Source organism: Eulemur rufifrons, chromosome 6, assembly GCF_041146395.1.
Source record: "Eulemur rufifrons isolate Redbay chromosome 6, OSU_ERuf_1, whole genome shotgun sequence".
Taxonomy (NCBI): domain Eukaryota; kingdom Metazoa; phylum Chordata; class Mammalia; order Primates; family Lemuridae; genus Eulemur; species Eulemur rufifrons.
Genome location: NC_090988.1, coordinates 37,366,148 through 37,389,058, shown reverse-complemented (window position 1 = coordinate 37,389,058; position 22,911 = coordinate 37,366,148). Strand labels below are relative to the sequence as shown.

Below are 22,911 nucleotides of genomic sequence, written 5' to 3'. Positions count from 1 at the left end.
ACAGACACAACAGCCAGGGAAAAGCAGTGTATTCTGTGATGACTTCAGCACCTGGGTAGTGGTGTGTAATGTTGAATCCCTTGGTCACATCTGTCTTTTTGCGTTAAGGCCTTTACCAAAATCTCATCCCAGAATCTAGCTTCCTACTCGATACCAGGGGCCTCTTTGGGTAAACTCAGCATTATTTTATGAGAAGGTTATGGTGGACTCTCATTACATGTATCTTTTTTAGACCTCACACAAGGAAATCACCCACCTGGCCTTACCTAGGCCATCTTCTAGTTGAGTAAATTGCCAAACTCTACTCAATACTACAAAATTGAATTTCTGAAAACCCAGTGGCAATCACTAGAGGTGTGACTTTCCATGTCAATTTCCTTCACATATGGATTTTCGTTTCTTCTCTTTATCACCTTCTCAACCATGGAAATAAGGTGGCAGGACTGAAAGAACGCTGCTCTGGAGTCCGACACACACAGCTCCTGATGATGCCGTGTTCCCCCGTGTCACCTTGGAACGCTTTTACCCTCTCCAGGCTTCATCTCCTCATAGGCAGGTCTGGGGCAACTTCTGAGATTGCCAGCTGCTACGAGGTGTGTCTGACACAGTGTAAGTAAACATTCCAAGATCGGTGGCTACTCCCTGTTACATCTTCCAAGCCCCGCATTTCCTCCTTATTGATAACAGATAAATCCCAGGGAGATAGCTGTGGGGGAGGCATCCCCTTCATCAAGCTAATGTGTCAAAACTGCGCATGTGTGTCTTCTCTCTCCCACCCCACCACTCCGGAGACTGTGGTACTTTGAGGATGAAGATGGTGGTGTGCTCCTGTTCGCCACGTAAGTAGTTACCGAACAGCCCAGAGTATACTAAATGCTCAGTATATGTTGTTAAAGAAAATAATGAATGAATGAATGAACTCGAAATAGTGAGCCTTACAAAATAAGGCTCACCACTACTTACTCTTTCCACTTCTTTCACCTTAGTTCTCTCTGTTTGTATGCTCAGTTGGGGCCATGATCAAATGAAGGGAATGTGAGTGTGCGTGTGTGTGTGTGTGTGTGTGTGTGTGTGTATGCACCCGTTGCACCCCGAGGTCTTCAGAAGAGGAGTGTTATGTAAAACAAAATATATTTTAAACAATGTATTTTGTTGAAATAAAGTCGGGAAGGAGAGATCCTGCCCCTCTATGGCTAGTTATCGGTCCTCATTCTTTAACTCTGTCATGCCCTGAGGGCTGCAGGAATAAGCAGACTGACTCTGCTGTGTTGGCGGATTTTTATTGTGTTCGGAGTGTACACAATTTATTAGCAGGAGTTACAGCCACCCAGTGATTTAAATTATACATGAAATCATGATAAAAATTTTAAGAGGCAACCAACCTCCCTGCCTGTGTTCGATTTTGTAGAGTGTGAAATATAACAAGCTTTTGGGTTTGTTCTTGAACAGATTTTTCCCTTACCTGGTCTCCTCCACACTTTCTCCCAAAGTTTGGGATTGGATCCAGGGTTTTCTAGGGGATCTCAATCCAGAGCTAGGTGAAAATTCTTTTCTTACTGTCAGCCAAGCCCTCATTTTGAAATGCTTTGGAAATAAAAGTTAGTTCTCTCCCCAAAAGCACTTTCAGTAAGTATAATGAAGCGCAGTGCTTTGTAAATTGTGTTCTGTGGCCATCTCCCTCAAAGTCCCTGGGATGGATGAGCTAAAATGCTGATTTCTGGGCTCTGCCCTAGATGGGTTGGATCAGAATTTCAGGGAGGAAGCTCAGGAATCAATATTTTTAATAAGCTCCCTAGGTAATTCTTCCACACACTAAATTGTGAGAATCACTAGTATATTGGTTAAGAACATGGGTTCTAGAGTCAGATGGAACCAAGTTTGAATTCTTACTGGCTATGTAACCTTACGCAAGTTACTTAACTTCCCTAGACCTCAACACTCACACATCTGAAAAACTACCCCGTAGTTTGTTGGAAAAATAAAATGAAATGAGATTACATATATAAAGCAGTGCTTCTCAAACTCTATGTGCATAGAAATCACCTGGGGATCTTGTTAAAATGCAAATTCTGATTCAGAGGATGTGAGTTGGGACCTAAGATTCTGACTTTTTGTAGCAAGCTCTCTAGTAAAGCCATTGCTGCTGGTCCTCCATCCACACTTTGAGTAATTAGCAGGCATAGAGTAAGTTCTTAATAATTGTTAGCTGTTCCACTAATCAGCTGGGTGCTAATGGAAAGAGAGAGAGTGTGCAGTGATTTTTTTTTTTAACCCTCATCATCCATTAGAATCACATGTGGTGTTTTGAAAAATGCAGATGCCAAGCCCGGTACAACGTGCACACCTGTGATCCCAGCTACTTGGAAGGCTGAGGTGGGAGGATCACTTGAACCCAGGAGTTGAAGCCCAGGAGTTCCAGGCTCACCTGGGCAATGTAGTGAGACACCATCTTTAAATGTAAATTAAAATGTTAGGAAATGCAGATGCCTAGACTCCTATCTCTGAAGATTCTGATTTGGCATCTTTATGGTAGAGCCCAGGAATCCATGTTTTTACAGTGCTACAAGTGAAACAAGATGGAGAACCAATGGATCTAAAGTAATAAATATCTTGGGTAAGAATTATTTTGTAGCCACTGAGAGAGTGTCCAAATGTCCGCCCCCCCCTCCCCTCCCACCCCCCACCCCATACAAAACTCTTGTTTACCATGATGCTAATCTAAAGTGCCTGAGTACTTTGGCCATTGAAAGGGGCGACCTTGCTGAAACAACAGGAAAATGTTTAACCTCGAAATTTCCTAATAACAGCTAAAGATCAATCCTATGAACTCTCTCTGCTCTCTCTGCTGGCAGGCATCCTGCTGGTTCCACTTTCACAACATCTAAAAGGAGCCCAACAGACAAAAAAGGAAATGTAAATCTTTCTGCTTACATTTGCCAGAAAGTGCTTTTAGAATACCTTTTAAAGCCTCAAGGTGTTCCTGAGAAGCTTCTGGACAGACAGCAGGGGAGCAAACTAAAGGCCTTAGTTTCCCCGCCCAAAACCATATCTCAGGGACGAAGTCACATCCCCTGCAATAAGCCTGACTACCTTTCAGAGATAACCAAGTCCCCAGGAGCAGAGAAAACAAGAAAAACAGAGAACCTCACACCTTGCAGCTGCCTCCTGCTAATTACTCCACAGCGATGCTTCTGTTACCATCTTGCCACCAAGAAGAAAGAAAAGGAGCGGATGCAGCAGTTTCTCACAGCACTTACTACTTTTTTCCTTTCTCTTTGTCCCCTTTATAAAATCAGCAAGCCACTTGGCCTCAGGGATGACACCCCTTTCTCATTCTTTCCTCTCTCTCTTCCTCTCTCTCTCCTTCTAAAAGGATAAAATAAACACTTTAACTTTTACATATCCTAATCTCTGTGTCAGAAACTTTTCTCCACCTGCACCATGAGAACCTACCAGGCTTTCCACCCGAACAGCCATCAAAAGAGGAGAAGGAAAATTTTGGCCTTAGACCCTAGACTGTTCTGGAGCCTCTAGCAAGTCTAGGGCCAGTCTCCATTGTCTGCTATCCTTTACTGTACAAAGGAATAATGGGTTATAGGAGGCAAACACCATCGGGCATCCAATTCCATCCATTACTAGCTATGGGATCTTGGGCAGGTATTTAACTTCCTGTTCCTCAGATGCCTTATCTATAACATGGGGATAATATCTTTCCCTGAGGACTCTATTGATGAAAAAAAATGATCTAAAAAATAAAGAAAAAAAACTGTGGTCCATGGATCATCGGTATCAGTATCACCTGAGAGCTTGCTTGAAATGCAGAATCTCAGATCTACTGAATAAAAATCTGCATTTTAGCAAGATACCCTCCCCACAGTGATTTCTATGCAAAGTTTGCAACACTGCTTTATGATATTAAAAAAATGTCTGAGGAAGGGTTACAAGATGAAATTGTCCTTGTTCTTTAGAGTCTCACAGTCTCATTGGAGAGGAGCAAGCCTTATACATGAGCAATTAGAGATGGATACAAAGCCAGCAAAATCAAGTGCTAAATACCATCCATACTTTTTCCAGAAAATAGAACTATTTAAAAACAATAGCAGCAGCAACAACATTATTTAACACTCTTTCTGCTCTGGTTATAATCATCAGTGCTCTCCAAATGTTTTCCTGATCAAGAAACAAAGAATAATTGTACATCAAAGTGGAATTAAAGGATGGGGTTGTTCAAGAACAGAGTCAACTGTTTCGGGTACAGCTTCTGAAACTTCCTGGCAAATCACCTGGGCATCTTGTGAAAATGCAGATTCTGAAATAAGGTCTGAGCTTCTGCATTTCTAACAAGATCCCAGAAGATGCCCAGGCTGCTAGTCCACAAATAGTACTTTGAGGTGTAAGGGTGGGGGATTCAGACCAGCCAGGCCCTGTACCAGCAGCCCTAAGGGCCAGGGAGGAACAAATGTCTCGGTATGCCTTAAGCCTTCTGTGGCATAACGCATGGAAAGTGCTACCCTAGCTCATCCCATGTATATGGGACCAGAATGCGTTGTTTCTGCACCTGAGGACATCTTTAGTGCCTGAGGCACATGGGGGTGAGGGTGGATGGAGAAACGTTTGCCTTACCTGTGCATATGTACAGCACCACTTAGTGGTGATGTTTGTCAGCCAATACTGCCGAGAGAGGAAGGGAAATAGCTATTGGGATATATGGTTCTGAAAGCTGAGAAATCTGTCTGTGTAAACTTTTCTGCTTCTCCAGAACCATGTAGCTGCAGTCACATACATGTCTCTCCTTGGAGCAGGACAATATGAGTGCACAGCTTCCAGGAGCTACACGATGTTCTTTCTCTGGCACCTGCTTTATGCACAGATGTTTAAAAACCACGTCAGCCCGCTCTTCCATGAACACCCCTGGTAACTGGTTTCACGTCATTTTGCCTTGTTACAGCATTCTTTCTCCCCATGTCCATGGGACTACACGTCTGATGGCCAGGTAGTGCTATATTACCTCCTTCTACCTGCACACATGATATAAGACTTTATCAAGACCTTTATCTACAAAAAAGAATATGCTTAATTAACATTACCAAGAAGGGCTGACGGCCTCAATATTCAAATATTCGTTCACATAACTGTTAATATATTCTTACTGGAGAAATCAAAAACCACAAGGGAAAAAATGAATATATTTAGACAAAAATTTTAATTTCTTTTTGGCAGAAACACCAAAAATAAGATTAAAAGACAAATGGCGGCTGAGCACAGTGGCTCACACCTGTCATCCTTACCCTCTGGGTGGCTGAGGTGGGAGGATTACTTGAGCTCAGGAGTTTGAGACCAGCCTGAGCAATAGTGAGACCCCATCACTACAAAAAATAGAAAAAATTAGCTGGGTGTGGTGGTGCACACATGTAGTCCCAGCTACTCTGGAGGCTGAGGCAGGAGGATCCCTTGAGCTGCGATGACACCACAGCACTTTACCCAGGGCGGCAGAGTGAGACTCTGTCTCAAAAAAAAAAAAAAAAAAAAAAAAAAAAAGGACAAGTGGCAAACTGAAGAAAAATGGCAATTTAAACAAAGATTTAATATACCAAAGAACAAGTCAATAAGAGAAATAGTCATAAGATTAATAGTAAAGGGACAAAGAACATAATCTAGGAATTAGATCCACACAAACAATGCATATACAAACGTCAATAAATATATACATGAAAACATGCAAATAATCCCAAAATGTAAACTTTGAAAAGAATTTGCCTGTCAGGTTACTAAAGAAGAAAATTATTGACAAAAACACTTTTGTTGAGGGTCTAGCCAATGGCACTGTCATATACTCTGTTGATGGGAATATAAATTAGACAATGTTTCAAATAAATCTTTAAAATTCATACCCTTGGAGTCAGTAATCCCACTCCTAGAAATCTACTCTAAGGAGATAATTGCGTTAGAAGATGAATATTCGTTCACTCATTCAACAGATATTTATTGAGCCCTTATTTGTACAAGGCATTAGATTAGGAGTTAGGGATACAGCCAGGAACAAAATAAGGAAGATTCTCTGCCTTCAAGAATCATTCTAGGCTGGGCACGGTGGCTCACGCCTGTAATCCTAGCACTCTGGTATGCCGAGGCGGGTGGATTGCTGGAGGTCAGGAGTTCGAGACCAGCCTGAGCAAGAGCAAGACCCCATCTCTACTAAAAATAGAAAGAAATTAGCTAGACAGCTAAAAATATATAGAAAAAAAATTAGCTGGGCATGGTGGCACATGCCTGTAGTCCCAGCTACTCGGGAGGCTGAGGCAGAAGGATTGCTTGAGCCCAGGAGTTTGAGGTTGCTGTGAGCTAGGCTGACACCATGGCACTCTAGCCCAAGCAACAAAGTGAGACTCTGTCTCAAAAAAAAAAAAAAAAGAAAAGAAAAAGAATGAAATTATGTCTTGTGGCAACATGGATGGAACTGGAGGCCATTATCCTAAGTGAAATAACTCAGAAAGTCAAATATCACATGTTCTCACTTGTAAGTGGGAGCTAACTAATGTGTACACACTGCCATAAAGAGTGGAATAAGAGATATTGGAGATTCCAAAAAGTGGGAGGCTGGGAGCAGGGTGAGGGATGAGAGATTACCTATTGGATACCAGGTACACTATTTAGACGATGGTTACACTAAAAGCCCAGACTTCACCATTATGCAATATATCTGCTGGGGCTCAGAAAACAGTGCCCCCAATGAAGGCCTCAGAAGCAGCCACAGGAGCACAAGTTTTTCTCTGACCTTCTCCTCTCTGGTCTCTCTGCCCCATTCTCCCCTGAGGTTAGCCATAGAAACTAGAATCCCTCTTCTCCAAAGCAGGTCATAAAAGCCAGAACCCCTTTTCCCAAAAGCCAGCCATAAAACCTAAAACTATTTTGTGTAAAAACTGGCCATAAAGTAATCATCTGACCTACCTTGTTTGACTAGAAGCCATGAGACCCCATTCCAGAGAGGGAGGAATGGAGGAGTGGAATGCATCCCACCCCGGAAGGAAGGAATGCAGGCTCAGAGGGGCCAAGAGAATCTAGACAGGCCTTGCTGGGTTTCCCTGGACTCACTCTATTAGCAGTAGATCATACCCTTTTGTCCAATCATATTTTTATTAGTACATGGCTGCCCACACTTCGTTAAGCCTAAACATAAACATGGACAATGTCCCCTGTACCTTTGGGTTTCCATTCTGAAGGCTCCCATGTATACACATTAAATCAATTTGTATGCCTTTTCTCCTATTAATCAATCTGCCTCATGTCCTGTGATTTTTAAATGAAACTTTAGGGGGCCAAGGGCCTTGGTCCCTACATATCTAAGTAACAAAACTGCACTTGTACCTCCTAAATCTATCTTTAAAAAGAAAAGCATTCATTATAATCAGGGGAGACAAATGACAAAGTGGGGAGGGTTGGGGTAGTGAAAACGGTAAGGAAAGTAAAGCAAGGTTAGGGCAATAGAAGATGCAATGGGCTGCTCCTACAGGGTGATCAGGAAAGGCCTCTGGTAAGGGCACATTTGGGCAGAGACTTGAAGGTGGTAGGGAAGCAAGTTGTAGAGATGCCTGCGAAAAGGCAATTCCAAGCTGAGGGAACAGCGCATGCAAAGGTGGGGGGGGGGTGTTGCTGCCTAAGGACCAGCGAGGAGGCCAGTGAGCCTGGAGCAGAGGGAGGGAGGGATGAGGTGGTGGAAGCAGAGGTGGGGTGGAGGGGTGGGAGCGGTGATCTGAGATCACTCTTGATGAGACATGCAGAACCGGAGGGCCTTGAGCAGAGGAGTGATGGGCTATGACTTGAATCTGTAAAGACTCTCTGGCTGCCAGTGGAGAACAGGCTGGAAATGGGCCAAAGTGGAAGCAGGAAGACCCTCTGGCAAACCATGACAGTAATCAAAAGGAGATATGATATGATGGGGAGGTGGGAGAAGGTGGTTGAATCCTAGATAGGTTTTGAAGATAGAGCCATCAGGATTTCCTGATGGAGCAGATGTGAATTGTAAGAGAAAGAAAGGAGTCAAGGATAGATCTGAGATTTGTGGCTGAAAAGTATAATATGTATTGAGATGGGGAAGCCCATGGGAAGAGAATTTCACCATGGGTGAAGAGAGGTCAGAGAAATCAAGGGCTTTCAACTTGTCGAGTTTGGGATATGACTTAGACATCTAAGTAGAGATGTCAGGCAAGCAGTTGGGTTATGAATCTGTAGTTAAGGGAAAGGTCTGGGCTGGGGATGTACATTTGGGAGAGTATGCATGGTATTTAGTCCTGAGACTGGACAGGCTGGACAGGATCACCTAAGGAATGATCTTGTAGATAGGGAAGAGAGGAGGTCTGAGAATGAAACCCTGGGATATTCTGAAATCTGAAGGTCAGGAATATGAGGGACTGAAGGGCAGTAGCCAATAAAATAGGAGAACCTCCAAGAGAGTGGTGTCCTGGAAGGCAAGTGAAGAATTCCAACAAGTAAAGGAATGATCAGCTTGTCAAGTGCTGCTCACAAGTCGAAGAAGATGAAGAAAAAGCATAGACCAAGGACTTGACAACACAGAGGTCATGGTGACCTTGACAAGAACTGTGTGTAGAGGAATGTGGATGCAAATCTGATGGAATGGGTTTGAGAGAAACAGGAGGAGAGGAAGCAAGGCTGGCATGCATAAATAACTCTTTCAAGCATTCTAGGTGTATAAGGAAACAGAAAATGGGGTGTAGCTGGAGGTGAAGTGACATCACGGAAGTTTTGGGTTTTTTTTTTTAAGATGAGAGCTATTATCTCACACCTGTTTGCTAAAGAAATAGTATGGCAGAAAGGGAAATGGCAAAACAAAACTAGGGGAGAACTGTTTGATTAAGGGAGATGGGATGGAATCCAATTTACAAAAGAAGGGATACCTTGGAAATAGCAGACACAAATCATTTATTACACAATTGTTTATAGTGGTAAAGAAATAGAAATTAATGAAAAGTTTATCAGTAGGTACTAGATAAGTTATTTAAGGGGTCTAACTACAATAGAATAGAGCACAATCATTAAGCATTGTGTTCATTAATAGAAAACAATCATTAAAACCATGATTTTAATGATTAAAATTGATGGTGAAGATTCTATATCTATCAACATGGTAACGTATACACAATAAAAAGCGAAGCAAAACAGTTAAGTCAGATCCTGACGAAAAATGGTTAAAAGTGCTTTATAAACATGAGATGTGAAGGTAGTTTTGTTTTCTTCTTTATGATATTCTGTACTGGTTAATTTTTACAATAAACACATATAATTTGCTTAAAACTATTTTCTTCACTTACAGCCACTGCCATAAGACAGACAGTAACCCTCCCTGAAGACCTTTGGGAGGCTTTGCATGGTGATTTATCATTTAATTTTTCAGGCCCTTATCCCATCTCCCCTCCCCCACAAACATCTGTTCAAATCTCTACACTGCCACTTACTAGCTGCTTGCTTTTGAGCAATATATTTAACCTTTATAAGCCTGTTCCTTCACCTGTAAAATAGTAATTTAAAACATTTGCCTCAGAAAGCTGTTGTGAGGCTCAAAGAAGGTGATATAGGTAAAATACCTAGCACAGTGCCCGGCTAACAGTATCGGGTTCTGAATACCAGGTTGTTATGTGGGTAAGGCTGCCCTAGGGCAGGCCCAGTATGCTATTCGCACTTAGGGAAGAGATCATGGAGGACTGCTCTTATCAATAGCAATGATCCTGCCTTTGCTTTTTCCTATTTTTGGTGACTCTGGTCTCTCTTCCCTCGTCTCACAAATTTGTGAGCACAGGAAAAGAAGAAATTCCCTGAGGCCTCTTGATTGCGGGCGAACATTCTAAAGTTTGGCTAATCCGCCCTCTAGTGGCAAACGTTATAATTTCCACCCGGCTTTTTTTTTTTTTTTTTTTTTTCCAACTGGAGTTGTAAAAAAATGCCCATACAGAAAGTCATTTGAGATATTCACCTCATCTCCTCCTACTGGTTCTGTCACCACCATGTAAAGTTAGGATAGTGCCTAAAACTGGCCTATTGCTGGCTTCCTTGTGTTCAAGCTTTGAAGGTCCTTCTTCAAATGCAAACATGTACCTAGGAAGAGAGGTCTAACTGAATCCTTTAGCTTGCATTAGCTAAGCCTGAGGAGTGAGTTGCCGAGTAGATGGGGACCAGGAAAGGCCATGGAAAGTTAGCCATAAAGGTGAGCCAGAAAGAGGAGCCATGTCAATCCCAAGGGTGGGGAACAGAAGGCACAAGTGTCAAAAATGTTTTGTCTGCTCCCTCAAAAATCATAATTGTCTGTCTCGGAGTAATACCTCAAGCAGAGGTGGATGTCATACAACTCGAACATAGGTCTCCAGGGAAAGGAATGCAAAACTTCCTAGCCCAAAGGTGACTCTCTTTAACATGTCAGTAGGCATTCATGCTGGCATCACGAGCCTAGATTTTGAGATAGAGTGCTACTCTTGCCATTGACAAGGTGTGTCATGACGAGCAAGCCATTTTAGCCTTTCTGAGCTTGGGTTTTCTCATGTGTAGAATAGACATGCTGGTGATAATTCTGCTCTCAGTAAGACGCTTGGTAAACCATAGACTATGCAAAGGTTTGGTTATTTTAAGTCTCCCTGAGAATGGTGTGTTGTGACTAGTGCTGAAGGTGAAAGAGAGGAATGTATAGGAAAGGGATACCCTGCTTTGACCTGGGCCTGGCGGCTTGATGACATCAGAAGAGCTTATGATGTCTCTGGCCCTTTGACAAAGCTGCGGAGGGAAAGTGCAGGATGAACAGATCCCTACTGGAGGACTGCAGATGGGGGAATTCTAAAAGTAGAATCCAATAGTGAAGTCTTTGGAGCAAAGATGGTGGGGAGAGAAAGAAAAAGGCAGAGAGAGTAGCCAGAAGTTTGAAACCTGGGAAGTGTTATTGGCAATAAGAGATTCAACTCAGAGAAATAAGATAAGGGCTTTATCTAAAGGAGAAAGGCCAACACAAACCCAAATGTGGAACCTACAGAGATGGTCTTAGTGTAACAGAGGGAATGGCCTGAAAAAAAAATGGCAAAGAGATTTTCTGTCTTTAAAACTTCCCCCACTCTTTTGGGAACTGCAGCCTGGCCTGCATCCCTGAGGCAGGTTAAGACTTTTGTTGAAACTCCCAGGTGAAACCAGCCCCTAGGTGGGCGGTTGGTTCACAGGCTTTGTTTTTGGCAGAGATGAGAGGATTAGAATAGTTAACCAAAGTAATTGCCTGTAGCCGAGAACCCTCCCTTTAAAAGCTCTGTATTCTGCCTATGTTGGGAGAAATTTGGGATTTTGAGACGAGAAGGTATACCATATTTCCTCCTTTGCCGACAAAGTAGACTCTCTTTCCTTCCTCCTCAAACCGCTTGTCTGCGTTTTTCTGATTCGGCCTCGTGGACAAGTGGCAGAGCTTTCGGTAACATTAGAGAGATGGAACATGCTTCGGGGGGTTCTGGGAGCTCCAGAAAAAGTGGTTCTGTCATGGGTGGTGCATAACAAATGGTGATGAGACCATTCTCAACTCATTTGACTTGAAAATTGGATCATGAAGTGCCGCTTGAGAACAAGTCAAGTAAAAGGTGGTACCCCAAGCACATTCTTATGGCCAAAGTTTCACCACATCAGACATACAGGGGTAAAAAGCTCCCTACTGGCCAATGAATTAAAGCCCAGAGTTATTTTTTAAGCTGGATTGTATTATAATAATCAGAACAAAGATCATGAAAACAGTCAATTATTTGTGGGTACCTACCTTCTTTCATTTGTTCATCATATATTTATTGAGGACTACCTGTGGTTCAAACACTGTGCTCTACCTGGCCCTGTAGAGGTGCAAGATAGATTAGACATGGTGGTTTCCTTCAAGGTAGAAGGTGCCATTAACGTTGAGCAGAGAAAGTTCAGGGTACAGAGAGATCACAGCTGGAGGAGAAACACAGACAGCACAGAGCATTGTTCACATAAGAACTCAGTAAATATTTGCTGGGTGATTGGGGTGGAATAGAATACAAGGGAGTGAGCAGAAAGGCATGAGAAGGATATGGACTTTAGTGTCAGAAAACCCCAGCTCTGTTGCTTGAATCATGTAACACTGGGCAACTTAAGGGCTCGATAAAATGGTAGGTATTAGAATTCTTAAGACTACATTAGCCCTGAAAGTTTTTGGATTTGTGGAAATGAAGGGAAGGGCATTTTTTATCTCATTACTTACCAGCACATACTCAGCTTGATGCTCTCAGGAATCATCCTTCCCACCTAGAAACTCACATAAAAAGCAAGCAGCACAGCAGGCATGCTGGAAGATGACAGCAACACTTGCTGTGATACAACATTAATTCCACCCTAATAAGAAGCAAGAAATCCCACATTCTTTGCCCATCCAAAGACACTATGATTTTATACTGCCCAGTTCTGAGTTGGGAATATGTGAACAAATGGAGTTTTTCTTGCATTTCACAATCCTTGCTCTAGTTTCAAGAGGAAATGTTACAGGTTGGATTGTGTCCCCTGAAAATTCATATGTTGACATCTCAACCCCCAGCACCGTAGAATGTGACTTTGTTTGGAAATAGGGTCATTGCAGATGTAATTAGTTAAGAAGAGTAGGGTGGGCTCCAAATGCAATGTGGAGTGTGTCATAAAAAGGGGAAATTTGGACACACACACACACACACACACACACGGAGACCACCACGTGAAGCTAAAAACAGAGATTGGGGTCTCCACAAGTCAAGGAACTACCAGAAGCTAGGAGGCTTAAAACAGACCCTCCCCTAGCACCTTCAGAGGGAACATGGCCCTGCCAACAGATACCTTGATCTCAGACTTCTAGCCTCCAGAATGGTGAGGTGATAAATTTCTGTTGTATAAGCCACTCAGTTTGTGGGACTTTGTTATGGCAGCCATAGCAAACTGACATGGGAAGTCTTTAAGGTTCTTGAGAAAGGGAAGAGCATGTTTGGGGTAGAAATAAGAGTTAAATACTCTCCATGAACAGAGGAAAGGACAAAAGGCTCCTAGTGAAAATGCAGGGAGATAGCTTAAGAGAACCACACACAGAGATGAGTGTCTGAGGCCAGAGCAGATGTGTGGATGATACTGAAAGGGAGGAAGTCAAACAGACAAGATTTCCAAAAAAGAATGACAGTGTACAACAACTGGTCATACTGATTCTAGGAGATAAGATCTGGATGTAGGAGACTGGTCCTGCCATAATTCAATCAGAAAACTAAGATTGCAATTAGGAAACAGCACCAATTGATCCAGTGATTCCAAAAGGTATAGCATCAAGCATATTTACTTCATATTGGGCTTTGTGTAGAGCAGTGCTTCTCAAACTTTAATGTGTGTACAAACTGCTGCAGATCTCGTTAAAATACAGGTTCTGATTCAGCAGGTCTGGGGTGGAGCCTGAGGGTCTGTATTTCTAACAAGCTCCCAGGGGATGCCAATGTTTCTAGTCCTTGAGCCACACTTTGTGTAGCAAGGCTGTAGATTACAGTTATGTTCACAGGTAAATGGAAATAATTTTGGATGAAGAGAATGCTATGCAAACAGTACTACTGATTCTTGTTCTTGTTCTATAAGAGCTATCAGTTAAAGCAGGTCAAATGGCAGCAACAAAGACATGGTAGTGTTGAAGTTACATGCCCCAAATCTGGACTGGTGGCAAAATCATAGTAGGATCTTTTATAGTTATTTGTATGCTTCTATGTAAGATATTTACAATTTTTCTATCTGGTCTTTACGACTTAAGTTTTTAAAATGTAATCTTTACGATTGCTCTATATGATAAGATAGGTATTAACATTTCTGGCACATGGAGTGTCCAATAAAGGTTAGGTATTTATATCCCCATTTTATAAATAGAGACTGAGATTCAGAGAGGTCAACAGTTGGTCCAGGAGATGTTCAAACCCACATCTTTGGACTGCAACTGCAAAACCCTTCCCAACCCTACCCAACTGCCCTCAATGGCTATCTATGTATCTGGGTCATAAATGATCTCCCTGCAGCAGAGTAGTCACCCCCTCCCCATAGTCACAGAAACATAAAATTGAGAGTGGGGAATATGTAACAGAGGGAATGGCCTGAAAAAAAAAGGCAGAAATATTTTCTGTCTTTTTAAAATTTCCCCCACTCTTTTTGGGAACTGTGGCCTGGTCTGCATTCCTGCCTTGGGCAGATGGTCAAGAGGAGCAGGGGGATGTCTTTTGTTCTTTGTGTTACAGCCTTCCCAGGCCCAGCACCAGCCTCCAAAGTGGGCAGAGGTCACAGGCTTTGTCTTCGGCAGAGATGCGATTAGAATCATTAACAACAATAGCCTACAACTGAGGGCCCTCCCTGTAAAAGCTCTGTATTTCTGTTTATGGACAGGAATTCGGATTTTGAGCTGAGAGTCTGCCATTTTTTCTCCTTTGCCAGCAAAGTAATAAACTTCTCTTTCCTTCTCCTCAAACCACTTGTTCTTGTTTTTCTGATGCAGCCTCCAGGACAAGTGCCAAGCTTTCAGTAACATCCCTTCTTTTTTTCTTTTTATCTAGACTTCCCTGTCTTTTTAAGCATGTAATTCAAACCATATACACTTATGCTTAATAAATGTTAGTAATTTTGATAACTACATTAACAAAGTGCTGAGAAAGATTTAAAAGATGGAATAAGACCAATGAATTTCCCTATTCTCTCCTCTCTTTTCTTCTCTATTTAAGTAAATGGCTCAGTTTCTTGGTTCAACTCCTGCCCCACATCTTTAGATAATAGCTATAGCCTTTAAAAGTCTTTCTCAGCCCATTTTTCCTGCCTGGCACTCTTTATCTCACTCCTGGTAGCAGCTCTAAATTATCCTATTGAGATACTGTCACTTGTTAAGCTCTTGTGGTGTTGTGCCAGGGAAAGAGAGGGCAATTGGCAGATGGCCAGATGGAAGGTCTTCAATTACTTCTGGCAGAGATACCGTTTCTTCTCAATTTTATATATAAGAATTGAGGGTTCCTTCCCACTTAAATGTCAGTTCTCATACTGGATGTGGATAAAGATTAAAGTGAACTCAGAACAGTGAAACCTGTACCATCAGAGAATCCTTTTAAACTGCTCCAATCCTAAATGGCTTCAGTTGCATTTTGAATAGAGGCAGCATTACATGGAAATGACACTAATGTCATTACTGCCTAGGGCAACTCTTCCTCTCTATCACTGGTTATTGATGTTCATTCCCAACAGCTTAACAACACTAGAAGCTAAACACACATACCTCTCCGTAGGCCTATAATGTACAAAAGGACCTAATTAAAAATCAAACCCAAAACACCAATGAACACACTACAATTTTGGGGTTTTCTTTTCTTCTGTAGCCTAAAATAAATGTATTAAAATATGAGCCAGAGAAAATAACATTTATTGTAGACTTTGTGCCAGGCATTGTCTTAAGAGCTTTAGACCTCACAACAATCTTTTGAGTACTTTTACAACATCTCTTTTAGGAAACTGACTTTTAGGGAGGTTCAGTAACTAGCTCAAAGTCACAGAATTGGTGAGCCAGAAATTTAAATCCAGGCAGTTGACTCTAGGTCTAAGATCTTAACCATTATTCTATATTATCTTCAAGATGTCCAGATGTTATTTGTCTATGAGAATTTAAATGTAAACCTACAGCCTCATTTAATTTGTAAAAAAAAAAACCCCAGAAATTCCTTCAAAGCAGCTTAAGTAAAAGGAAGGATTTAACGGCGCCTATTCCAAGGCCTTTAGAATGGATAGGCATGTTGCTGACCTCAGGGGTTTCTGGAACCAGGGATTCAACACCGCCGGGATTCTCTCTCTGTGTTCCTTGCTGTCTGTCAGACTCATTCTTTCAGACCAGCTTGTGGGGGACCACATGGTGGAGAACTTCCTGGAGAAAGCTCCAGGGTCATATCCTAACATAAGCCCAGAGAGAAAAACACTCGTCTCTGCTAGCCCCAGTAAGAAAAATTCCTATGAAAGACACTGATTGGCCCAATTTAGGTCATGTACCCACCCTTAGTCAGTCACAATGGCAAGGGACATAAAGAATTGTGAACCCATGACCAGGCACTAAACCTAACACAAGGCATGAAATAATAGGCACATCTTTTTTGGAGTGTGGAAGGGTATCTCTGAATCTGTATTGAGGCTGCTGAAGAGTATGTTTAAAATGAATACAATTATTCTTCAAGATAAGTATGACAGGAAATGGTGGCAAAGGCAGAGAAGAAGAACCCTAGTATTTGGGATGGGGACATAAATTCTGGTCCTGGTTCCATCCTTCATTTGCATGTACTCTTGGCCAAGTGCTCTGTAACTCAGCTTCTTAGTCTGTAAATCTGAGGTGGGGTCACGCTGCTTCTTCTCTGTGTGCCTGCTAGTTCCCTCCTCCAGCTTTTGATGTTTCTCAGAGTTTGGTCCTTAGCTCATTGCTCTTCTCACTGCAAATTCTCCCTAAGTGATCTCATCCACTCTTCTAGCGTTTGTTATTACTCATGTAACAATGAAATCCCTTTATGCTTAGCCCAGTTCTCTCTGTGGGCTATCTACCAATGTATTCATCTGTTTATAACACATCACTGGATGTCCCACAGGCACATGAAGTTCATCATATGCAGAGCTGAGGGCATTGCCTTGCCCTCTTAACTCCCATTTTTGATTTCTCCCTTGAGAATCAAGAATCAACATTGCTACCCTAGCTAGTGGCCTGTGAGATTAACTTCACTCTCCCTTTTCCCTCAACCTCACACGCAAGTGTTTGTCAAGTACTGCTAATTTTGTCTCCTAAACATTAATATTTCTGGAATTCATCCCTTTGTCTAGATATCTCATAAACAGCTCAAATTCAAAATATTCAAAACTTAACTCATTACTTCCCCTTCCAAAACTCGCTCCTCTTCTGTGTGTTCTGGAACTTGGGCATCATCTTTGATTTCTTCCTCTCTTTTGCCTCCTATAACCAGGTAACCTCCAATTCCTGATGTTTGGCTTCCTATGCAGTCTACCCACTTTTCCTCATTTTCATTGCTACTATCTTTCATTTCCTGCAGTGGTATCCTAATCAGGTTCCCTGCCTCTGTCTTCATTCTTCATTCCCTCTGACCTCTTCCACAGTGCAGCCAGATCTGATCATGTCTGCAGCTTCCCATGTCCACCCAACATTTTCTGATCCTTTCTTTCCTTCTGTTTTTAACCCCCTAGACTGCAAAATCTAGCATAGAAGTCATAATCCAGTTACTCTCAGATCCCCCGCACCTGGCACAATGTACTTGGCACATAACAGATGCTCATTAAATATTAACCTGTGCTCACCCTAATTGTAAGTTTTTTTTTACAGCAGATAAATCCCTGACATGTTCTAGCTGCATCGGATCTCTGGAGGCACTGGGTAACACGATATGGCTCACTGATGTACGAGCTGGAGTCCTTAAATGAAAATTATCTGACATTAACTGCATATAATATTATATAGTATCAATGAATTGTGTAGTCAGTACATAAAAGGATGCATATCCCAAGATATCTTGATGATGGGGCCTTAAAACCCTTATGCCTCTGGGCAAATATCGTCCCCTTCTCGGACCTCTGTCTCCTGATCTGTAAAAGGAGCACGTTAAGAGAGGAAGTAAAACTCCCAAGCCTTGGTAGGTTGACAAATAATGGACTTCTACGTAGGGCCGGCGCGTGTTTGTGCGCGTGAGTGGGAAGCGGGGAGCCGGGCTTTAAAGCAGAGCGGCCTTCCCAGCGGCCCGCGGGGGAGGAGGGACCGGCCGATTCCCGCGGTTTGGTCCCGCCATTGGCGGGCGGTTTGAATGACGGAAGTGACGGCAGCTCGCCAATGGCTGCCCCGCAAGCGCACAAACGGCTGTCGGGCAGCTGATCCGCTGGGGTTGCGAAGGCCGGCTTGCTCAGAGCTGCAACTCTTGAGTCCGGGTTTCGGGTCCTCAGGTGAGTGGCGGAGTGCGAGACTCCGGGTCCTAGGGAGGCGCCGCGTGGTGAACGCAGCACCGCCCGCGGTTCTCAGGCGCCCGGGCTGCGGCTGTAAAGAGCCCCCAGGTAGCAGGCGCGTAGGGCCCAGACCGACAGCTTGGTGCGAGAGGCTGCTCCGGGCCCTGTGCGCGAGTGGCTTTGCACGCCCCCCCGGGGCTGGGTCGTGCGGGCTTCCTCCGCAGCCTTTCTGGTCCCTGAGCTTCCAAGCCGGGGGGCGGCCGCGAGGGCCTCTGCTGCTGCCGCAAACTTTCCCCCAGGTCACCTGCGGGGATGGCCGGGCACCTGGTAGCTGTTAAGAGTATTGCCTAGAATCTTTTCATGCAAGAAGCGCGCTCTCTTTTGGTGTCTGCCGCCTTTGATTCCTCAGGTATCAAGACCTGTCAAAAACTCAGCTTTTAAAACGATGGCAAACGTTTGAGTCTTTAATATTTAGGATGTATTTGGCATATCACACTGATTAAATCACATAATCAGAGCACACCTGTTGAGGGAGATAGTATTACTTCCTTTATACAGTTTAAGAAAGTGAGACTGAGGTGACTTGGCCAATGTCTTCCTGCTAATGAGTGGCAGTGTTGGGTCTAGAACTCAAATCTTCTAAATTTAGTATTTTGTGATTATCGTGTAGCAGGTGCTTTGATAAAATCCTCAAGACAGAATCTTGTAAGATAAGTAGTATCATTCCCATTATTGGATAGTAATAAAACATAAAATTTAAAAGTCTATTTTTATATGAATAAGTAATACATAAGTGGAGCAGCAGGGGAAACTTCCTTAGAGTAGAACTCCAGTTGATAAGTGTAGAAGGAATAATGGACTTAGGAAATACTATTTGATAACACCACAGGAGTTGTTTCTAACAATCATAATTGGATACTAAATGTAGGGGCAAAAGTATGACGAAAAACGTGTTTCTCTAGCCTCAGCTATCTCTCTTCACCAGATACTTGTAAAGGAAAAGTATTAGCTACATTGGAGGAACCTGGTAGACATCACTTTAACCGAGTGATTAAAATTTACATCACCAGTGGGAAGACATATTGCCATCATTTACCTCTTGATATTATGCACTGAAAAGGATACATAATCACTTCTGTGGGGTTCTTGCCAAAAATGCATAACCTCAGTCTAATCACAAGAAAAATTAGACAAATCTAAGTTGAAGGGCATTCAACAGAATAACTAGCCAGTATTTTTAAAAATGGCAGGGTCTTGAAAAGACAGACAGACTGAGGAACTGTCCCAGATTAGAGGACACATGATAACTTTGGCAGTCATGAGAACGTGACTCATACCTTCGTCTCCTGCATTTTGAAACCCCCATTTGCCTGGTGGCCGTATTTCCCATGGGCTGCCCCTAGCCAATGACCGAGTGGTAGAGATACGAATGCGGGCCTATTCCTGAGAAACTCCCCACAGGTCTTTCTGAACCTTTCTTAGACTACATGGCTCTCTAAGAGGCAATCGACCCATTCTTAGGTACTTCTTTCATTCAGTGTCAGACTTGGATTGAAGCCTGAGGTGCTTCTAGGTTTTGCCAGCTCTCTCCTCTCATTCTTTCACACAGGCATTTCCCCTGATAAAAATCCTTGCCAGTTTAATCCCCTTTTTAGCATCTGCTTATTGGAGGACCCAGAGTTACACAACAGCAAATACACTGTGTTGTCCTTGGGTTGAGTTCCTGGTCCAGAAAGTAGACATTAGTGGGATAATTGAGAAAATTTGACTAGGTCTATAGATTAGTTAAAAGTATTAAGTTGGGCGCAGTGGCTCACACCTATAATTCTAGCACTTTGGGAGGCGGGAGGGTTGCTGAGGCCAGGAGTTCAAGACTAGTGTAAGCAAGGGTGAGACCCCATCTCTATAAAAAAGAAAGAAGAAAAAAGAAAAATTAGCTGGGCATGGTGGCACGCACCTGTAGTCCCACCTACTCCGGAGGCTGAGGCAGAAGGATTGCTTGAGCCCAGGGATTTTGAGTGGCCATGATGATGCTACTGCACTCTAGCCTGGGCAAGAGAGAGAGATCCTGTCTCAAAAAATATATGTATTGTATCAAGGTTAATTTTCTGGTTTTTAATCGCTGTACTATGATTACTTAAGATGTTGACATTTGGAGAAGCTGGGTATATGAGAATTCTAAATCTGAAATTATTTATAAATAAGTTTAAAAATTATACACAAAAGTTATTCTATTACATCTTAGGAGCTAAAAATAATAAATGTATATATGTTTTCCTATAATCTGATATGAGATGATGGATACCTAAAAGAATCTGAAAAAATCATAGTTCTTTCCTTTTATATTGAGGTATAACTTTGAATAAAATACACAAATTAAGTGTGTGATTTGAGGAATTTTTACATATGTATACACCTGTGTAACCATCATACAGATCAAAATATAGAATCTCCCCAGCACTCCAGCTATCTTCTTGTGCCCACTCCTGGTTAATAACCTCCAGAAAGGTAACCCCTATATTCATCTCTCTCATAATGGATTAGTCTTGCTTGTTTTTGAACTTCGTATACGTGGAATACTCTTTTGTGTCTGGCTTTTTTTTTTTTTTCATTCAGTGATATGTCTATGACATTCATCAGGAAATAGTTTTAATAGTTTGAATATGAGTGAATCTTCAGACACATTGTGAAGAATAAATTTAATCTTGTTCATTTTTCTTCTTTAGTTCTTCCCTGTTTTTCGGTCCTCACTTGCAAAAAATAACAGCTTAAACAAAATGTTTTCCACTCCACATGTTTTAGCATGTCAGAAAGTTAGGAGCCATTTGGAATAAGAAAACCAGATTCTTCCCTTGGCTCTGCCACTAGATATTGTCACTTAGGACAGGACCTTTAGCCCAAGGGGCCTTTGTTTCTAAATACATATGAGAAGAATAATCAGCACTTTACCCTTAACAAAGCCTTGTGAGTATCCAGTAGGATGCATTGAAAGATTTTTAAATGCAGTATTCCTTTTTGACATTAGGGTCCTATAGAAGATATTAGTAATGACTGTGTATACCTATGTAGCACTTTACGTGAATTAACTCAATGAGTGAGTCATTCAGTCAACACACTTACTAAAGTACCTACCCTCATGCAAGACACTATTTTTAGGCTATGGACATAAAACAATGAATAAGACCATACCTGCCCTCATTGAGCTTACATTCTGATGGAGAAGTCACTGGAAAAGTATTAGTCCCTATTAGGTAACCCCTCGGTCTCCCAGCCCCTATTCTTTTTACATCTGATTGAAAACAGTGTCCATCCATAGTATGTGAAATACTGCCTGGTAATTATTTATTAAAATTTTTAAAAAACTAGCCACCATTCTTGAGTTGTTAGGAATCTAGCTAGAAGGGACAAACTGTAATTGAAAAACTAGAGGAGGTAATACCAAGACAACATAAACTTAGTCCCCATATGCATGTATAGGTAATATGCACCATAGGTGGCCAGGTCAGGAGTGGGTGAGTGAGTAGAACAGGAATTACTAGAGGACAGCTTTATGGAGGACATGGGCCTTAAGCTAGCTTCAGAAAGATGTAAGTATGCAGAAACTCAGTTTGTCTGCCTGGTCATTGAGGAGACCTAAGAAATGTTGACATGTCTCAGGTAAAATCATGGTTGTGTACTGATGTTAAGTGTCTAATGTTTAAAAATGGTGACAGTGGGAACAAGTTGATATCAGAAGTACCTGAGGAGGGTTTTCAAATTAAACTACATATTATAATTCTTTCCATTTTTCCCCACCATACTACCCCAAATAGGAGCATGTTTAAATCTAGGGAGGAGAGTGAGAACACCCAGGCATAAACAGTAGCAACAGAAGAATAGATTATAGAATCTAAACATTTGACACATTGAAACAGAATTATTCTTCTACAAGGGATTTTTAATGGTCATTCATTTAAAAATTGCATCGTTGTAATTATTGTTTAGAGTATAGAGCATGATATTGATGTGATGTCATGACATGCAGTGACACTTGGTGATGAAGTTATATACAACAGACAGTTGAATCTAGGGACCAGGAGCTCTTGAAAGTGTTAAATTGTAGTTGTGAAAAATTTGTCCTGTGCTAACACATCTTTTTAAATCTTTGTGCTATTTTACATTTAAGCTAAGTAAACTCTGGAAATGCCAATCAGGAATAAGTCAGATTATTGTTTACCCAATACTCTAGGTAAATAATAACCTGTAGATGGGGAAAATCTTTTCTGAGTAATTCTGAAAATTCCCTCTTCTCATCTGAGTACTGCTGATACAAGTGCTGAATTTGAACTCGAGACCCCCATCTCTACAAATATAAAAAATGAATAAAAATTTAAAACAGTGCTGAATATATAATTGCTATTTATAAATAAGTTGGACTTTGTTTACCCAAATTATTTCCTTGCATGTATATAACCCTTTAAATGTCAAAGGTATAATATATATATAATATTAACATGAATTTTAAAAATTAATCTTTGCTGCCCTGTTTTAATGGTATATATCTTTATAGATATTTTTCTTTTTTAAATATTCAGAACCTGCATATATAAAGTATACAGAAATGAAAAGAAAAGTAGTGAATGCTGGCAAGCTGAGATTGAGTCCTAATGAGGAAGCCTTAATTTTGAAGGAAGATTATGAAAGAAGACGAAAACTAAGATTGCTACAGGTATGATTTATTGGGAATAAAGTTTTAAATTCTTTTGCCTTCCCCAAATTATTTGTATTTTTTTAAATTAGAATGTTCTAAATGTTGCATTTAAAAACCTTTTCTGGCTGTACAAGACCCTTGGTTCTTGCATATTAACTAGTTTTAGAACATTTGAAAAATAGGCTGAGATGATAAGAAGATTGGAGAAGACTTGGAGGATAGGTATTATTTGACTA

General features: G+C 41.7%; 1 protein-coding gene across 1 annotated transcript in view; it reads left to right on the top strand.

The window, feature by feature from the left end:
• The first annotated feature begins 17,942 nt into the window (after window positions 1-17,942).
• The window catches only part of CEP295 (centrosomal protein 295), a 49,149-nt gene continuing 44,180 nt past the window's right edge, over window positions 17,943-22,911 (top strand). The window contains exons 1-2 of the mRNA XM_069470939.1: window positions 17,943-17,985; window positions 22,560-22,693. Coding sequence (XP_069327040.1) covers window positions 22,586-22,693 — 108 coding nt within the window. The 5' untranslated portion in view covers window positions 17,943-17,985; window positions 22,560-22,585. The remainder of the gene's footprint in view (window positions 17,986-22,559; window positions 22,694-22,911) is intronic.